The 17,020-nt window shown below is 35.9% G+C and overlaps 1 protein-coding gene across 1 annotated transcript; it reads right to left on the bottom strand.

The window, feature by feature from the left end:
• Positions 1-11,035: 11,035 nt before the first annotated feature.
• Positions 11,036-12,906, bottom strand: LOC122026587 (homocysteine S-methyltransferase 2-like). The gene is made up of 5 exons (XM_042585324.1): positions 12,844-12,906; positions 11,836-12,008; positions 11,560-11,753; positions 11,143-11,324; positions 11,036-11,092 (listed from the first exon to the last, which is right to left on the bottom strand). The coding sequence occupies exons 1-5, from the start codon at positions 12,904-12,906 to the stop codon at positions 11,036-11,038; spliced, it is 669 nt and encodes a 222-aa protein (XP_042441258.1).
• Between the last annotated feature and the right edge of the window lie 4,114 nt (positions 12,907-17,020).

Genomic DNA, 17,020 nt, shown 5'->3' with positions numbered 1-17,020 from the left:
TCTCTTATTAGAGTTAGAAGATGAGTTATAAATTTCCTTGTTTTGCTTTGTGGGAGAAATTAGATTTAAAGTATACAAATTACCAACTAATGCACCAGAACAGATAATCACTTTATTTCTCTTAATAACTACATCGTTACTAAAGGAAACTGAATATCCATCTAAACACAGTTTAGAAACTGAAATTAAATTCTTTCTAAAACTGGGTACATAAAGACAATTTCTTAAAACCAAATTTCTATTTCTATTAAAAGATAAGTAGACGTCTCCCACCGCAACAGCCGCCACCTTAGTAGCATTGCCCATGTAGACGGTAATCTCTCCTTCAGTTAGTCATCGGGTTTCCTGGAACCCCTGCAAAGAATTGCAGACATGATCAGTGGCTCCCGTATCTACACACCAAGTGCTGGTAGATAACACCGCTAAACATGTTTCAACAACTAGAGCATGAGATATACCTTTGTTGTTCTGATTCCTACAAGGACAGTCCACCTTCCAATGCCCTAACTGCTTGCAAATGAAGCACTTGCCCTTCGGCTTCTTCATTCCAGCTTTAGGTCCTGTACTCTGAGATTTATTCACTTTCTTTGCTGAACCAACTTGTTTCTTCTTCATCTTTCCTTTCGGTTTAGAAGTAGAACCATTTTCAACATAGTGAATATGAGAATTGTGACGAAACAAACCTTCTGCTGCCTGAAGTTCTGTCAGTAGTTCCGCCAATGAATATACCATTTTGTTCATATTGTAATTCAGGCGAAATTGCTCAAAACTTCTAGGTAGTGTTTGGAGGATCATATCGATCTGGGTTTCCCCATCAATTTCTCCTCCAAGGATCTGTATTTCGTTCAGATAAGACATCATCTTTAGGATATGATCCCTCACAGGAGTACCCTCTTGCATGGTGGTTGTCATTATCTTTCTCATGGCTTCTTGTCTAGAAGCCCGATCCTGATGACCAAAGAGTTCCTTGAGATTGTTCATAATATCATAAGTTGTTGGTAAATCTTGATGCTGATGTTGCAATACATTTGACATTGAAGCCAAAATGTAACACCGCGCCATCTCATCTGCCTTTACCCATTTCCTATGATATTCAATCTCCTCTTGGGTAGATTCACCAGTGGGTGCATCAAGACAAGGCTCAGTCAGTACAAACTTATAGCTTTCAGCAGTAAGAACAATGTCCAGGTTCCTTTTCCAATCTATGTAGTTAGGACCAGTAAGTCTATACTTTTGTAGTATGATGGACAGTGGGTTGAAAGTCATCCTAAGAATCACAAATAACTTTTGGTCAGAACTCTAAATTTAGAATAATATTGATTCCTCAAACAATACTATTTTAAATTAACCAACACCTCAAAACACCGCGAATATTGTATGCCACGATAGTGTGGACGTATACAAATTCAGCATTTGTAAAAGGAGAGTTTTAACCCATTAATTTTATTATCTTGTCAACCTAACTTTTTGACAAATAAAATTAATAGTTGGTATCCTTTGGTCACACAAATAATAGCAGTGACTCCGATGGGGAGGATACTATTAGATGTGCCTAAGTGTATACCATTACTTGACACAAAGTCCATTAATAAGATTGTGTCCCTTCCGATGGGGAAGATCACACGCTCTTAATTAATTTCCTATAGTCATCCTAAATGGAAGTTTGTTCTAGTGATCCACAAACAAGCTCATCCGATATGGAGGAAGGCACTCAGAGCCAACGCGCAAGTTTGTTTGCATCACTTACAAACCAGTAATGGAGACCCTGGAATTTATTTAAAATCCCTCTCCCACTTAGTTATTTATAAATGAGGAATTTTAACTATGCTAGCCTACTAAACATGTATACTAACATACACACACAGCACAATATAAAAGCAATAAATAGAAAATCTAATTTTTAACTATTATGACTTTTATCTATGGTTGTCCTCCGTGTGTTGTCATCCCAAGCTGCTGCCATATTTGGCCACCACCACCGGGTCTTGCTGTCGTATCCATCTTGCTCCTTGTTCCGCTGCGCCTCTGGTCCTTAAAAGGTTCCACGCCTTGCAAGATTCGATCCGCGACACAAATAGAATTTTACATTTTTCTGATCCTATATTCCTCGAAGGAATGTACATGTAAACTAGATCGAACATAAAATAAAATTTACATCCATCGATCCTATATTCCATAAAAGGAATGTACATGTAACTAGATCAAAAATAAAATCCTAATAAAAACTAAATACAGCTCCTGCTGTATTTTATAATACAATCATGCACACATATATAAATGCCCTTGACATGTCCAAGGGTCCAATCACACACATAAAAAAAACTATAAGCTATAATAGTTGGATCCTGCATCCACAAAGTTAGCACATCCTACTATTAACCTGCCTAAATTATGTATGTCATGTGCATAATTAAACTAATACCAAAATATACAGAGGCAAAACCCTAGCTCTGATACCAATACTCGGAAAACCTAATGGTTCCACTGTACAAAAATTTTGTACAAAGGTCTGAACCTTTTTCCTAGCTACCATGTGTTCTTTTAAATTAAACTTGGATCGCCTGCGGAACTTAACACGTTTGATCCAAAATTTAATCTATTTGTTCTTTTAGGTTTTGACTTGGATCTCTTGCGGAACTTAACACGTTCGATCCAAATCACCTAGGTTATTAATTCCATTAAATATTAATTTACAAAATTGGTTTCCAGTATTGACGTGGCGAGGCACATGGTCTTCTTGGATATGGGAGCAACCACCACCGACTAGACAAAACCTTTTAAGGAAAATTAATATTTAATTTCCTAAAATAACTTTAGGTCAACCAAAAAGAACAATCAAATCACAAGGAAAAGAAAAACAAAAGAACACTACATCGAAAACAAATTCGAAACACTAAAATAATATGCCTCTTGTATTTAGTATTATTTCCAAAAATAACTAGTATGATGCGGAAAGGAAAAATACTAGTTATACCTTCTAGAAAGACCTCTTGATCTTCTACCGTATTCCTCTTCTAACCTCGGACGTTGTGTGGGCAACGATCTTCCAAGATGAGGACCACCAAAGCACCTTCTTCTCCTCCTTGCTAGGTTCGGCCAAAACAAAAGCTTCACCAAGGATGAAGAAAAACACCAACCAAACTCCAAGGGATGAAAGCTTTCTCTCCTTCTTCTTCTTCTTCTCCAAGTAGTATCCGGCCACCACAAGAGCTCCAAGCAAGAGAGGGTTTCGGCCACCACAAAGAGGAAGAGATGGAGAGAGGATGGCCGGCCACAACACCAAGGAAAAGAGGGAGAGAATAATAGAGGTTGTGTCTCATGAAGGCACCCCAACCCCCTCTTTTATATTCCTTAGTTTTGGTAAATAAGGAAATTTAATTACAATAAAATTTTCTTAACTTTCCTTGACAACAATTAATTAAGAAAAATTAAATAAAATTTCCTAATTAATTGTATGTGGCCGGCCACCTCATGGAGAGCAAATAAGATAATTTTTAATCAACAATTAAAAATTCCTTATTTGTCTTCGGAAATTTTAAAAAATAAAATTTCCTTTTAAAATCCCTTCATGGTTGATAAAAAGAAATTTCTATAATTTTAATTTTTCAATATGTGAATAATTTACAAAGAGAAAAAATAAAATATCTTTCCAATCTACAAATAAGGAAAGAGATCTAATCTCTTTCTTTAATCTTTTGTAGATCCTTTTAAGAGAGATATTTTAATTTTAATTCTCTCTAATAAATTATATCTTCCACATAAGAAAAATTAAAAATTAATTTTTTTTTAATTTAATGGGGGCTGGCCACCTAAGCTTGGGTTCAAGCTAGGGTCGGCCACCCATGAACCAAGGCTTGGCTGGCCCTAGCTTGAACCACAAGCTAGCTTGGCCGGCCCTCTTATCATGGGTATGAAGGTGGGTATAGTACTCTATAAATAAGAGACTACTATAGGGACCGAGAGGAGGAATTGGTTTTGGTCTCCCGATAAAATTAAGCATCCCGCGTTCGCCCCGAACACACAACTTAATTTTATCAATAATAATTCATTCCACTTGAGAACTATTATTGAACTACCGCACCAATCCCAAATTACATTTTTGGGCTCCTTCTTATTATGAGTGTGTTAGTCTCCCTGTGTTTAAGATGTCGAATGTCCACTAATTAAGTGAGTTACTGACAACTCATTTAATTAATATCTTAATCCAAGAATAGTACCACTCAATCTTATCATCATGTCGGACTAAGTCCACCTGCAAGGTTTAACATGACAATCTTTATGAGCTCATCTTGGGGACATTATCAACCTAGATTGCTAGGACACAGTTTCCTTCTATAATCAACAACACACACTATAAATGATATCATTTTCCATCTTATCGGGCTTATTGATTCATCGAACTAAATCTCACCCATTGATAAATTAAAGAAATAAATATCAAATATATGTGCTTGTTATTATATTAGGATTAAGAGTACACACTTCCATAATAACTGAGGTATTTGTTCCTTTATAAAGTCAGTATAAAAGAAACAACCTCATATGGTCCTACTCAATACACTCTAAGTGTACTAGTGTAATTATATAGTTAAGATAAACTAATTCCTAATTACACTACGACCTTCCAATGGTTTGTTCCTTTCCATTTTGGTCGTGAGCTACTGTTTATAATTTATAAGGTACTGATAACATCCTCTTCTGTATGTGGCACCACATACTATGTTATCTACAATATAAATTAATTGAACAACTACAACTAAATATAGACAATTTGACCAAATGTAATTCTTTATTCAAAATAAATGTTTTTCAAAAGCTTAGACTTTCAGTATACACTCTAACAATAGTAGCATACTACTATCTTCTTATAATAACAATAATTCAAGGTAAAATAAATATACCGACAAAGAATAGAAGATGTAGATCATCGGAGACTTTTTAGTGTCGTAGCTTGCACACAAGGTTGAAGCATAGTAGAGCGGCAGTAGCACAGATAACGAGTAAAGAGTAGATCAAAAAAGTTGGCATGGCTCGGACTTCGAGTTGTTCTTTTATAAGCCACGTTCGGTCGACTGAAAAGATGTTCAGTCAACTGATCTTTTCGGTCGACCAATCTCCCTATTAGTCAACTAAACACCTGGAATTCCTTCTTCATCGAGATTTGATCTTCACTCATTAAGTGCATTAATTGTTTGGTCTATCAATCCCTCAAATTACCTTCTTCCCTTCGATCCGAATCTTCTGTCATTAATGATTTTATTGTTTGGTTGACTAATCCTCAATTTTGGCCGACCGATCATGCTTTAATACCATGTTTGCAAGCCTAATCTATTTCTCCAATTTTGCTTGTTCGGTCGATTGAACCTCAATTTGGTCAACAGATAAAATGCCCTGATCAGTCTACTAAACCTCCTATTTAATCGACCAAACCCTTGTGAAACTGAAGATCTCTGAGTTGTGGACGTGTGGCCACTAACAGAGTCTGATTCTGAGTTCTGAGTCAAAAGTTATGATCCTTTGAATTTTAAGGGGTCTATAATCCTGTAACACAGAGTTAGATAATAGATATTGATCCTGCAAAATAGAGTTAGATAATAGATATTAAATATGCATGAATTTGACAGCTAGGACTGTCTTGATCATAACTTAGAAACCTCCGTTGGTTTCTTCAGTTGGATCAGCGACCTAAGGTTTACCTCTTCTCGAGACACGACCTCTCCGTCGCTCCACTCCAATTGCTTACCTCAACTTATCTGCCAAACATTGGGTCTTCCAGACATGTTTGGACTTTACTGCCTAGCCATGACTAAGACTTTTCCGATTGAGTAAATAGTCTTCATACTTAGTCAAATCTTCATATCACAATAAGACTTAACTTGAACATTTGACAACATCAAAACTAAAGTTTAATTCTTGTGTGTTCTGCAGCAACAATCTTTTTTTTTTTTTTATGTTTGTCAACCAATGTTTACAGTTAAGTTAAAATATTACAAAGTTAACTAAACAATCCCTTAACTCTCTCCCTGAGTTCGATAACTCTCCCTTTGAATATTATATCTTTCCCCTTAGATACACATCAAAAATAAGTGTCATCGCAAAATCTAAGAGTTTTTAGGAAAAATATAAGGTTGAGTGTAACCAATTATCTTCAAAATTTTCTAATTATTTTGAAAACTATGTTCAAAAAAGTTTGAAAAAGTAATAAATTTTGAAAAAGTTATAAAGTTGTGGTAAACAGATTTTGAAAAGGTTGAAAATTTGATAAGTTATTTTGATTTATAAATTAATTTAGGATTAATAATTTATTAAAATAATTGATTAATTAATTTGAAAATAAGATAAGATGATTAGTTTAAATTGGTGATGAATTTCATATTAATTAAAGTAACGTAATGATTAGTTGATTGATTTTGAATTAATTAATGTTAATTTTTAATTAATTAATGTTAATTTTGAATTAAATTAGATTAGATGAAATTATTAATATCATTTAAACTTGGATTGAGTTAACATTAACTAATTTATATATTAAATTAGATCATTTCTGAATTAATTAAGTTGATTAAGTTGAGAATTAAAATTGGAATATTTTGAATTTTGGGTTAATTAGATTTGTAAAGTTAAATTAATTAATTAAATAAGAATTAATGATTTAATTATTGTTTGAATAATTAAATTAAATATATTAGTTTTGAGATTAAAGTTGTTTATTGATTTCTTTAGTGTCTAATTTATTGTATAATTTAAGATTAATTAATTTAGAATTAATTAATTAAGGATTAATTTAAAGATTATTTTTAAGTTAATTATTTAAAACAAGTTAATTAGTTTGGATTAACTTAAACTTAATTAATTTAGGGTTAGTGATTAATTAAGAATTTATCAATTAAGAATAATTAATTCATTATTGATTAAATTGATTATGTTAACTTTATTTAACTTTAATTGTTAATTTCATATTTAAATAATTTGATTAATTTAGAGTTAATTAATTGAATTAGTTTTGGATTAGATTGATTTAATTTACAGTATTATAATTGTTAGATTAGTTATTACTTATTTCAATAAAAAGGTTATTATTATTTTAAGTTAAAGTTGTTTTGATTTTGAGTTTAGGAAATTCAATTAAAGTAATTAATTGATCAATTAAGTTTTGAATTAATTAAGATTACTTAGAGTTAAGGATTGGTTTATATTTTTAATTTAATTTAATTTAATTAAGAATTTGATTTTTGATTTAATAATTGATTAGTTAAATATTATACTAAACTTGGATTGAATTAGCTTTTAATTGATTAAAATAATTTCATAATTTGATTAAGTTGAGAATTTTAATTTTCATTAATTTATAGTTAAATTAATTTATTTTGATTAAGAGGATTAATTATAATTAATTTAAGTTTAATTAATTTTGAATTAAGTTATAATTAATTATTATTTTTAATTGGGTTTAAATTTTATTAAGAATTTTGAAAAAGGTTTTTCAACCCATATTAGATTTAAACTTATCTTTGGGTTAATCAAGCAAGCTTCTTAAGGATAAGTTTTCAGTCAATGACGAGACATATGGTCTTTTTGTGTATCAACGGTGGACCACTTTCTCAATACTTTTCAAAATAGTCCTGTCCAAAGAACTTAATACTATGTTTTGGTCTAACTAGCTCATGTTTGACTAGGATAGCTTAGGCCAAATCCACTAGGTCTAGTGCACCAAGTAGAATACATATGATTCAGCCTAGACATGCCTTTGACAAAGTTTCCTTGACATACTATCATCCCAATTTTTTCCAATGCTATGTTATTAGAGTTTGATAAATCTTTTTAACTAACTGTTCTAAGCTAAGCAGAAAAGTAAACCTAATCCTAATCATGCATAGTTGATTAATCAAGTAAGTTGAATAGTTTTTCTTTTTACTCCCCTTGAGTCATTGCTTAGATATGATCTATCTAAGAAATAAATTTAACTCTTAGGGATCAAATATTGGTTTGGTTAAACATTTTTTAGGAACTCATGCTTAGACTTGATTTCTAATATTTTGACTAATTGATGACAGATATGGTTTGTTGGTTTTGTTTGGGTTATAGTCAAGTCCAGATTTGTTGTACACAGCTTGTTATAATCTAAGTACTATATTTAGACACTTGGATCTGAATTCAAACTTTTCCAACATTTTCTTGAGTCGCTCCACTTGACCTTTCAAGTTGGAATTTTCTTCCTCAAGTTTTGCAACTTGAGTTGAAGTTCCGACTTGAACTTGGTTAGTCGAGTGACTCAAGCTAACTTACTCCATAAGGTGGTCAATTTCCTTAAGTAGTAAGTTATTTTGTTTCAAGATTTTGTTAATTTTTTGAACAAGCATTTAATTACTTTTGACATTTCAGACTTCGAATTGAAAGTTACCTTATCAGGTCCTTCGAAAATGGATGTAAATTCATGGCTTATCTCAGACTCATCGTCGGACTCTAACTCATACTCATCTTTAGACTCGAATTCGGACTCTTCAGTCTTTTCCATAAATGCTATATGACTCAAGTGCTTTGGTTCTGGTTTTGATTGGGGCTTAGCTTCCTTGTTTGGTCTTGCATACAAAGCTAACCCTTTCTTGATTTCACTCAAATTAGTTTACTCATGTAATATTAATTCACAAAATAGTTCAACCAATTTAATAATAGAAAGATCTTTCGCAACTTTATAGGTATCTATAATAGATGCCTATAAGGAGTTTTGAGGGAATGGGTTAAGTGTGTACCTGATGATATCACGATTCTCAAGTCGATGGCTGATGATATGTAGTCCATTGAGGGTGTCCTTAATTCTCATGTGTAGTTAGCTTGCCGACTCACCATCTAGCATTTTAATATTTAGTAATGAATTTAATAAAAGATCATGCTTTATTATCTTTGTGTTATTTGTCCCTTCATGTAGTTTGAGTACTAACTTATCCCATAAATCTTTTGCATTGTCGAAGGGGCCAACTCGTTTTAATTCTTCTTTTGATAAGCCACATTGTAAAGTGTTGAGTGTCTTCGAATCGATTTGTTATTTCTTTTTCCCATTCCTCTAGGTCGTTGACTGGTGATGTGTAGCTAAATCGGATAATGAGCCATTAGTCAATGCCTATTTTGAGAAAAACTTCTGTCCTCTTTTTCTAGTATGGGAAATTGCTTCCATCGAATAGAGGAGGGTGTACAGTGGAATATCCCTCGAATTGTGTCATTTGTTCTTGCAACAACAATTGAGAAACAAAAAGGATTTCCAAGACTCTTGACTTGGGATTAGTAGTGCAAGATAAAGGAGAGAATATAACAAAATAAATCTTTTTAACAAAAAGAAAAGATTTTTAAAGTGCTTGAAAAACGGTTAAGTTAATTCAGAGCAATCTTGCTCTGCTACCAATTGAAGGATCGGATAGATGAGAGAAGGGGGTGAATCTTGTCTGTTAAAAATATTTTCTTTGTCATAAAGTAATCAAAGTAAGCAGCGAAATAATAAAACCAAAGCAATACACAAGAGACAGTTATTTACTTGGTTCGGAGCCTATGTCGACTTTTACTCCAAGATCAGCGATCTTTGATCATACTGTTGGTTAATCCACTAAGATTCCTCTTTTTGATATCTTCAAAAAGAGGTAATTCATACAAAGAGTAAGAACGATAGTAACACATTACTATCTTCTTATAATAACAATAATGTAAGATAAAATAAATATACCGACAAAGAATAGAATGTGTAGATCATTAGAGACTTTTCGGTGTCATAGCTTGCACACAAGGTTGAAGCATAATAGAGCAGCAGTAGCACAGATGACGAGTAGAGAGTAGATCAGAAAAGTTGTCATGGCTCCACTACAAGAAAAAAGTCAAACAACAACGGTTTTTCACCGTTGTCGTAGGCCATTTTGAACTGTTGTTAAAGGTCGTGTTGTTAAAAGGGGTGGCAAAAGACAACAGTTTTTAACCGTTGTCTTTAAAGGCAAAGACAACATTTTTTACAACGGTGAAAAACTGTTGTCTTTTCCTTCAAAGACAACAGTTTTTCACCGTTGTCTTTGAGCGTCTACCTTTAATAACAGGGTCTTCAACAACAGTTTTAAACTATCTACGACAACGGTGAAAAACCGTTGTCTTTTTTAGAAAAAAAATAAAAAAAAATTAATACACAATTTTCCAATATTATAAATCATTCAAAATACTAAATTTCAAAATAAAATTTAATATACAATTTTCTAACATTCAAAAATAATATTTATAACATTCTGAAGAAATTTCATAAGCAACCAACAAAATTTCATAAGCAACCAACAAAATGATAACACTATTAAAACAAAGGTAGAACAATATAACACAAGATTTTCTACTTAGATGTCGGTGAAGAGGAGGGATTGCAGCTCCTAGTGCTCCTTAATTTGTTAAAGTCTCTTCATTTTTTTAGCTTGTCGGCATTCTTCCCAATACTCTTGAGGACACCTAAAAAGAGCAGAATGAAATTATACAATCCTGTGCACAAGAACTATGTAATTCTAAGTGGTGGATCATGTCTGTCACAAGTTCGCCACTAATTTTTTTGACCATTATGCATAGATTGTAGACAAGCATGAAAATAAGCAGAACCATAAATATAAGCGAATAAAGGATACCTTTCAATCTTCTAAATCTTCTTTTCTGGTTGGCCCGTCTCCTTTTCCTCTCTTCTTTTGTTAACTCTGCCTCTTCTTTGATGTTTCCTTTTCCATGAAAAATCTCCTCAGGGGCAAGCATAGCCGCATCTGAGACGGCCAATGGAGCAACCTGCAAAACCATTGTATTTCAGTGACTCGAAACTGTTTTTACCATAAACTAAAAGACAACTCCAAAAGATATTTTTACCTCTTCCATTGCTAGAGCAGGTACATTGACTTGTATAGACATATCCTCAATAACCTACATCATAACTTATGGTCAATCAAGAAATAAATACTAAAATATGAAGTCACAAGAATATGAAGTCACAAGGAATACAGAATATGAAGTCACAAGACTGAAATACTAACTAAGATCAATAAGTTGTCAAATTTTGTATCAATGATGGATTCCTTCTGAATTGAGCATTAAGCTTCATTCCAAACAAAAAGAGAAAAAGAATGACTGTACAATAGGTATTACCTTCTTAATAGAGAGAATTAAATTGTGGATGAATCTAGGTGCAGTGCAGTTGATTCCAATAGCAACGACTTTGTTGCATGAATCAGCCAGAGAAACACATTCAGCCATAGAATCTCCACTAACAACATTGATCCCATCCTTCGAAGTGAAAGAAAACCAAGCTGGAATTTTTGTGTCACACTCTAAAAGAAGTTCAACATATGCTTGTAAAAGAAGTCATAATTAGGATCCACTAAAAGGAACATCTTGAGCAAAATAAGAATCTCAAGTCTAGGGTTCCACTAAAATCAAGCTTCTTAATATTTGCAGTAGATTCTTGTAACAAACTCTGTTCTGAATTTCTGTTTTAGCTAAATCTTATCCAAAGCCTCAACTATTTGTGCCATTTTACTCTTTGGTATTGAGTACCCCAAGTACCTAAATGTGCAACGAAGGAAGAGCAGGAACCATTGCTTAGCTCTACAAATACATCAAAAGATACTTGAGCTTCAAGTTTATTTGGAATTGTTTCAAAAGCAATTATATCAGCTCCAGCTTCAGAAAGAACCTCAAGCCTTCTCCTGTGAAAATCTTTGACGATTTCCACAGTAATTTCTTGGCCATAGTTTCCACTACAAACAGAACAATCACATGATCATCTAATGAAGACCTCCATATCATACTGTAGTCCCGAGCAGCATTAACAAGATGCACCTGTACTCAGAACCATCTGCTAGATATGCTCCATAGCTTCCTATTGATGCAGCAACCAACACAGGACGCTGCTTCAGGTTGATTGCGCCCTCACTGAATCCATAGCTTCCTATTGATGCAGCAACCAATAGCAGGAGGAGGGGGGCACGATTTTTACCGTAGCCTTCGAGGTTCTATAAAATTCACAACTCGCTATAGCATATTTATAAATTATAGAAGCATAATGAAACGATCCTAAAAAACCCAAGATACTACAAAATACACTACAGAGGTGAGAGTGGCACTGTTCCGAAAAGCAACGACCTGTCTCTTTGCCCTCCCGCTTAAAATGCTTGGGGGGGAGTAAGAGTTGTCAGCAAGAACGCGCAAGTTATGATTCTGACAAAGTAGATGTCAACTTAGCTCTAGATCAATATAAATGAAGAAAACAGACAGTATAAAGAAGTAACAAAATCTTCCTCTTTTCAAAGAAAGAGCATAATGCAACCAGAACAATACCAAACAAGCATACCTATGAAGAAAGTGGCTAATCTTTTGAGACGACTACACAATATATAACGTGTTGGCCCTTATCCTCCACATGGATCCTTCCACACTTCACAGCATTTACCTATCCAAAGTAAGCAAGGTTCACACCTCACCATGAAAAATCATAATTTATAGCAATAGAAGAACAAACGCTTCCTCATCAAAAACACTGATAGGGCTTCACAAAATTTAGTCACGAACCCTAACTAATAGTCAAAAAAGAGAAGGAAACTCATTCTTCTTGTCATCATCAGAAAGCCACCGCATGTATAAGAACAAGAAGACAAAAAAAAACATTTTTTTGTGAAATACATAATAGTCATAAGGGCGCCTTTGAACTCCTCCGCAAAGAGATCCACAATAGTCTTGTCGGCCCACTTGTTCTTAACCTATATTGACTCAAGCGTTAGCTCAAACTTATGTGAAGCATCAAAATGAAAGAATCGAGTGAAGAAAAGGATACAGGTCTATTTTGTTTACGTGGGAGATGAACTCAAAGTAGTAGGGCCTCACGTATCGCTTCCCTGTGTCGAAGCTCCCCATCAATCAGGCATGTTGAAGCATAAGGAAAGCAGACGAAAATAGGGCGAGGAATGCAGAAACGTTTCAGATTTACCTCTGCGGAAGATATAATCACTGGCTTCGGGAGGATTGGCTGGGGTTTACCACACTATCGCCTCCATATCCACTCCGTCACGGCCTCTGACGCCGTCGCGTTTCCTTTTTCCGCTCATGGATCATGCCCTCTTGCAACAGTCATTAACCTAGACAAAGATTGGTTCGAACAGTAACAAATTAGTAGGGCGGCAAGTTGCCCGGTCCAGAGGTAGCCTGGCCCGGCATGGCCGTCAGATGCAAAAGCTGCGGGCCAAGCTGGGTGGCAGTCGCTCGACCGTCAATAGGGCATGGCCATCATATTGTAGCAATTAGTATTATACAAAATGACAATGAAAAAAGCGGTAGGAAAGGAGATCTGAGAGCCACCTTATCCAGCAGAGGACTTCTTTCGCCTCTTTCCAAAGAAACTCCATCATCGTTCTCCATGGATTTGAAGCTAACCAAGGAGGGCAGTTAAAGCCCCTCCAGTTGGGGATTTTCATCATCGTCCTCTCTGGATCATACAGCCTCTGTTGCTGATCCCCCCTAGTTGCTCCTACGCTTGTGGTCTCTGTTGCCCATCTCTCTCCCTCCCCGCGACTGGTTTGCTACGAGTCGTGAAGGGCAATGTGTTTAGGGCTTGGAGAGGAAAGGAGAAGGGGCAACAGGTTTAGGGCTTGGAGAGGAAGGAGGAAAAAAAACGTGAAGTAGGTGAAGAGATCATAGGTTGGACGAAAATGCTTAGGGATCGAGAAGGTAAAGGGGGGAATGCGGCGGCAAAAAATTTCGAGGAGAGGGAAAGAAAAAACGCGGCGGTAAAAAATGACGAAGGGAAAAAACGGTGAAGGAAAAAAATAAGGGTATTCAACAACACTTAATAGACAACGGTTTTCAAAAACCGTTGTCATAATCCTAAAAAAACGCACATAGACAACAATTTTAAAAAACTGTTGTCATAGCATTTAAAAACCGTTGTCGTAGACCCAAAAAAACATAAATAGACAACGGTTTTTAAAAACCGTTGTCGTAAGAAAAAAAAACTACTAAAAGACAACAGGTTTTATTAAAACCGTTGTTAAAAGGTAAAAAGACAACAGTTTAGTATAAAACCGTTGTCGTTTGAGTGTTGTTGAATGAACATTTTCTTGTAGTGCTCGGACCTCAAGCTATTCTTTTATAAGCCACGTTCGGTGACTGAAAAGACGTTTGGTCGACCGATCTCCCTATCGGTCGATTGAACACTTGAATTTCCTTCTTTGCCAAGATCTGATCTTCGCTGCATTAAGAGCATTAATTGTTCAGTCGACCGATCACCTTATTTAGTCGACCGATCATTCAAATTACCTTCTTCACTTCGATCCGAATCTTCTTTGCCATTAATGATTTTATTGTTCGATCGATTGATCCTCAGTTTCGGTCGATCGATCACGCTGTAATACCATGTTTGCTAGCCTGATGTGTTTCTCTAATTTTGCCTGTTTGGTCGACCAAACCTCGATTTCGTCGACTAATACAATGCCCTGATCGGTCAACTGAACCTTTTGTTTTGTCGACCAAACCCTTGTAAAATTGAAGATCTCTGAGTTGTGGGTGTGTGGCCATTGATAGAGCCTGATTCTGAGTTCTAAGTCAAATGTTATGACTCTTTGAAGTTTAAGGGTCATATAATCCTGCAGCACAGAGTTAGGTAATAAATATTGATCCTGCAAAATAGAGTTATATAATAGATATTAAATATGCATGAGTATGAAAGTTAGAACTGTCTTGACCTCAACTTAGAAACCTCCGTTGGTTTCTTCAGTTGGATCAGTGACATAGGATTTGTCCCTTCTCGGGACACGACCTCTCTATCGCTCCACTCCAGTTGTTTACCTCAACCTACCTATCAAATATCGGGTCCTCCAGACCTGTTTAGACTTTACTGCCTAGCTATAGATAGGGCTTTCTTAATTGAGTAAATATCATGCGCACTTAGTCAAATCATTAGTGTTGGTGCGGGAAGCATTCGACAATCGAACATGAGTTTTGATAATGGCAAATGATTCAAAGTTAAGGTTATTTGTGATCTAATATAGTTGAATGAGTTTGCAAGAAAAGTCCTAAGGTATCTTAGGCAAAAGTCCTAGCTGCAGTTAGGTAGACAGTAAACCCTAGGGGTGGTAACCCTAGGTGGAAAGCCTTAGCAGGTTGAGGTCTTTGGGCAAAAGTCCTAGAGTCGAAAACTCTAGGTGAAAATCCCGGTGTCGCGGATCGGGTGTAAAGTCTAGGCGGGTCATGGAGCTGACGTCCAGTGGAAAGACCTGAAGACTCGGGCGCTGAGCAAAAGTTCAGTCGATCTGGAGGATCAAACTGCAACAGGTATACTCTCATGAGTGGAGTAGGTGAGGACGCATTCCCCGCTAAGGGAACAGTAGGCATCGGTTCGACCTAGGGTTTTCAATCAGAAATCCAAAGTCAGAACTGGACAGTCCGATGACTGTCAGACATTTATGGTTATGTTATTATTATGTGCTAACTTTGTGTTGCAGGGTATGCTTGGTATTTTGGGACTAACATATCTTGCAGGGATAAAATAGCAAGTTTTGCCTCTGATGAACAGTACCCGAGGCGCCCTCCATGGAGCTTGGAGGCGCCTCGGGTGCAAGGGCTGAGGAGTCTATGCAGCGGAGCTGGAGGTGCCCTCAAAGGAGCTGGAGGCACCTCGAACGGCCTCAGAGGCGCCCTCATAGGCATTGGAGGCACCCTCAAGAGGATAAGCTGCGGGAGTTGCGGATCTTATCCACGCTGCGAATCCACAGGTGATGGAGGCGCCTTCAAGGGCCTTGAAGCCAGTCTCAACCAGCAGCTTGATACAACACATTCCATCAATCCTTCAGCTGTGCACTGCTAACGAGACGATTCGGCTAAGCTACAACAAGACCCCAATGACCAGAAGCTTCGAATTTATGATTCCTTTGTAGTCGGTATAATTTCTTTACAGCATTTTAAATTGTAAGACTCTTTTGTAAGATTTCCGAACTGATAGTGAATTGTCCAAAGCAAACACTCAACAAGTGTGGGCCTTGGAGTAGGAGTCGCTACAGGCTCTGAACCAAGTAAAATCAATCTGCGTACTTGGTGTGTTTTTCTTGTGTTGTTTTCTTTTATTCCGCTGCATTTACTCGATCGCTTTAAAAACAAAAGTGAAATCCACGAGCGTTATTCCCCCCCCCCCCCCCCCATCTAGCGCTTTTTGATCCAACAATTAGATCATAACAAGACTTAACTTGAACCTTTGACAACATCAAAACTCATGTTTGATTCTGGTGCGCTATGCACCAATAAATATTATATCATTGTGGAGAGATCTAAATTATTTTCGATCCTACACTATTAAATACAATCAAAGACAAAATACAACCACAAACACAAACACAATCATAATGTTGATCACTACCACCGATGCAACATCTTCATCGTCTCTATGATCCCATTTGTCCACAGCTTCTCCTCTATGACCATCTACAACTCTCAACCACCCCTAAGTAGGCCAGACCCTAGGTCGAGTCTGAATCAAACCTGGCTCAGACACGGAACTGGGTCAATGGATTGAGTACCCATTGGCTTGGTTCCGATTCAGTCCCTCTAAAAATCGCCCATTGGCAGTTAGTTACCATATCAAACTGGCAGTTCATTTTTTTGTTTTGAACTGTTGGAACTAGTGGTTCACGACCATTAGAATCGCCCAACGATTCTAGTCATTGAGATGAAAAAAGGGTTTTTTTTAATATTTTTTTCAACAGTTGAGATTATTTGACCATTTTTTGATCAATGACTACGATTTAGTGTCCGCTACTCTCTAAACACTATAAATAGAGAGTTCATTTCATTTCATTATTTTTCACAGACATCTTCTCTACTCTCATTCTCAATTCCATAATCTCTACACACTTTTGACTCCAATTCTCCACACTTTCAACTTTCTCTTCTGAGTTTCAACTACAATGGAAGGAGGTCGAGGGCAAGAAGGAGGTCGAGGGTGAGGAGATTCATCATCTTGATCTCAGAGGGGCAAGGAAAT

The sequence above is a fragment of the Zingiber officinale genome, chromosome 10A, assembly GCF_018446385.1.
Source record: "Zingiber officinale cultivar Zhangliang chromosome 10A, Zo_v1.1, whole genome shotgun sequence".
NCBI lineage: Eukaryota > Viridiplantae > Streptophyta > Magnoliopsida > Zingiberales > Zingiberaceae > Zingiber > Zingiber officinale.
This window is presented reverse-complemented; position numbering and strand designations above follow the sequence as displayed.

Coding starts and splice junctions, on each gene's coding strand:
- LOC122026587 (XM_042585324.1), bottom strand. CDS start 12,906: ATGGGGAGCTTCGACACAGGGAAGCGATACGTGAGGCCCTACTACTTT. Junction 11,325..11,559: donor TTCCTTCGTTGCACATTTAG/GTACTTGGGGTA, acceptor AACTTCTTTTAG/AGTGTGACACAAAAATTCCA. Junction 11,093..11,142: donor TAATTCTCTCTATTAAGAAG/GTAATACCTATT, acceptor TTTGGAATGAAG/CTTAATGCTCAATTCAGAAG.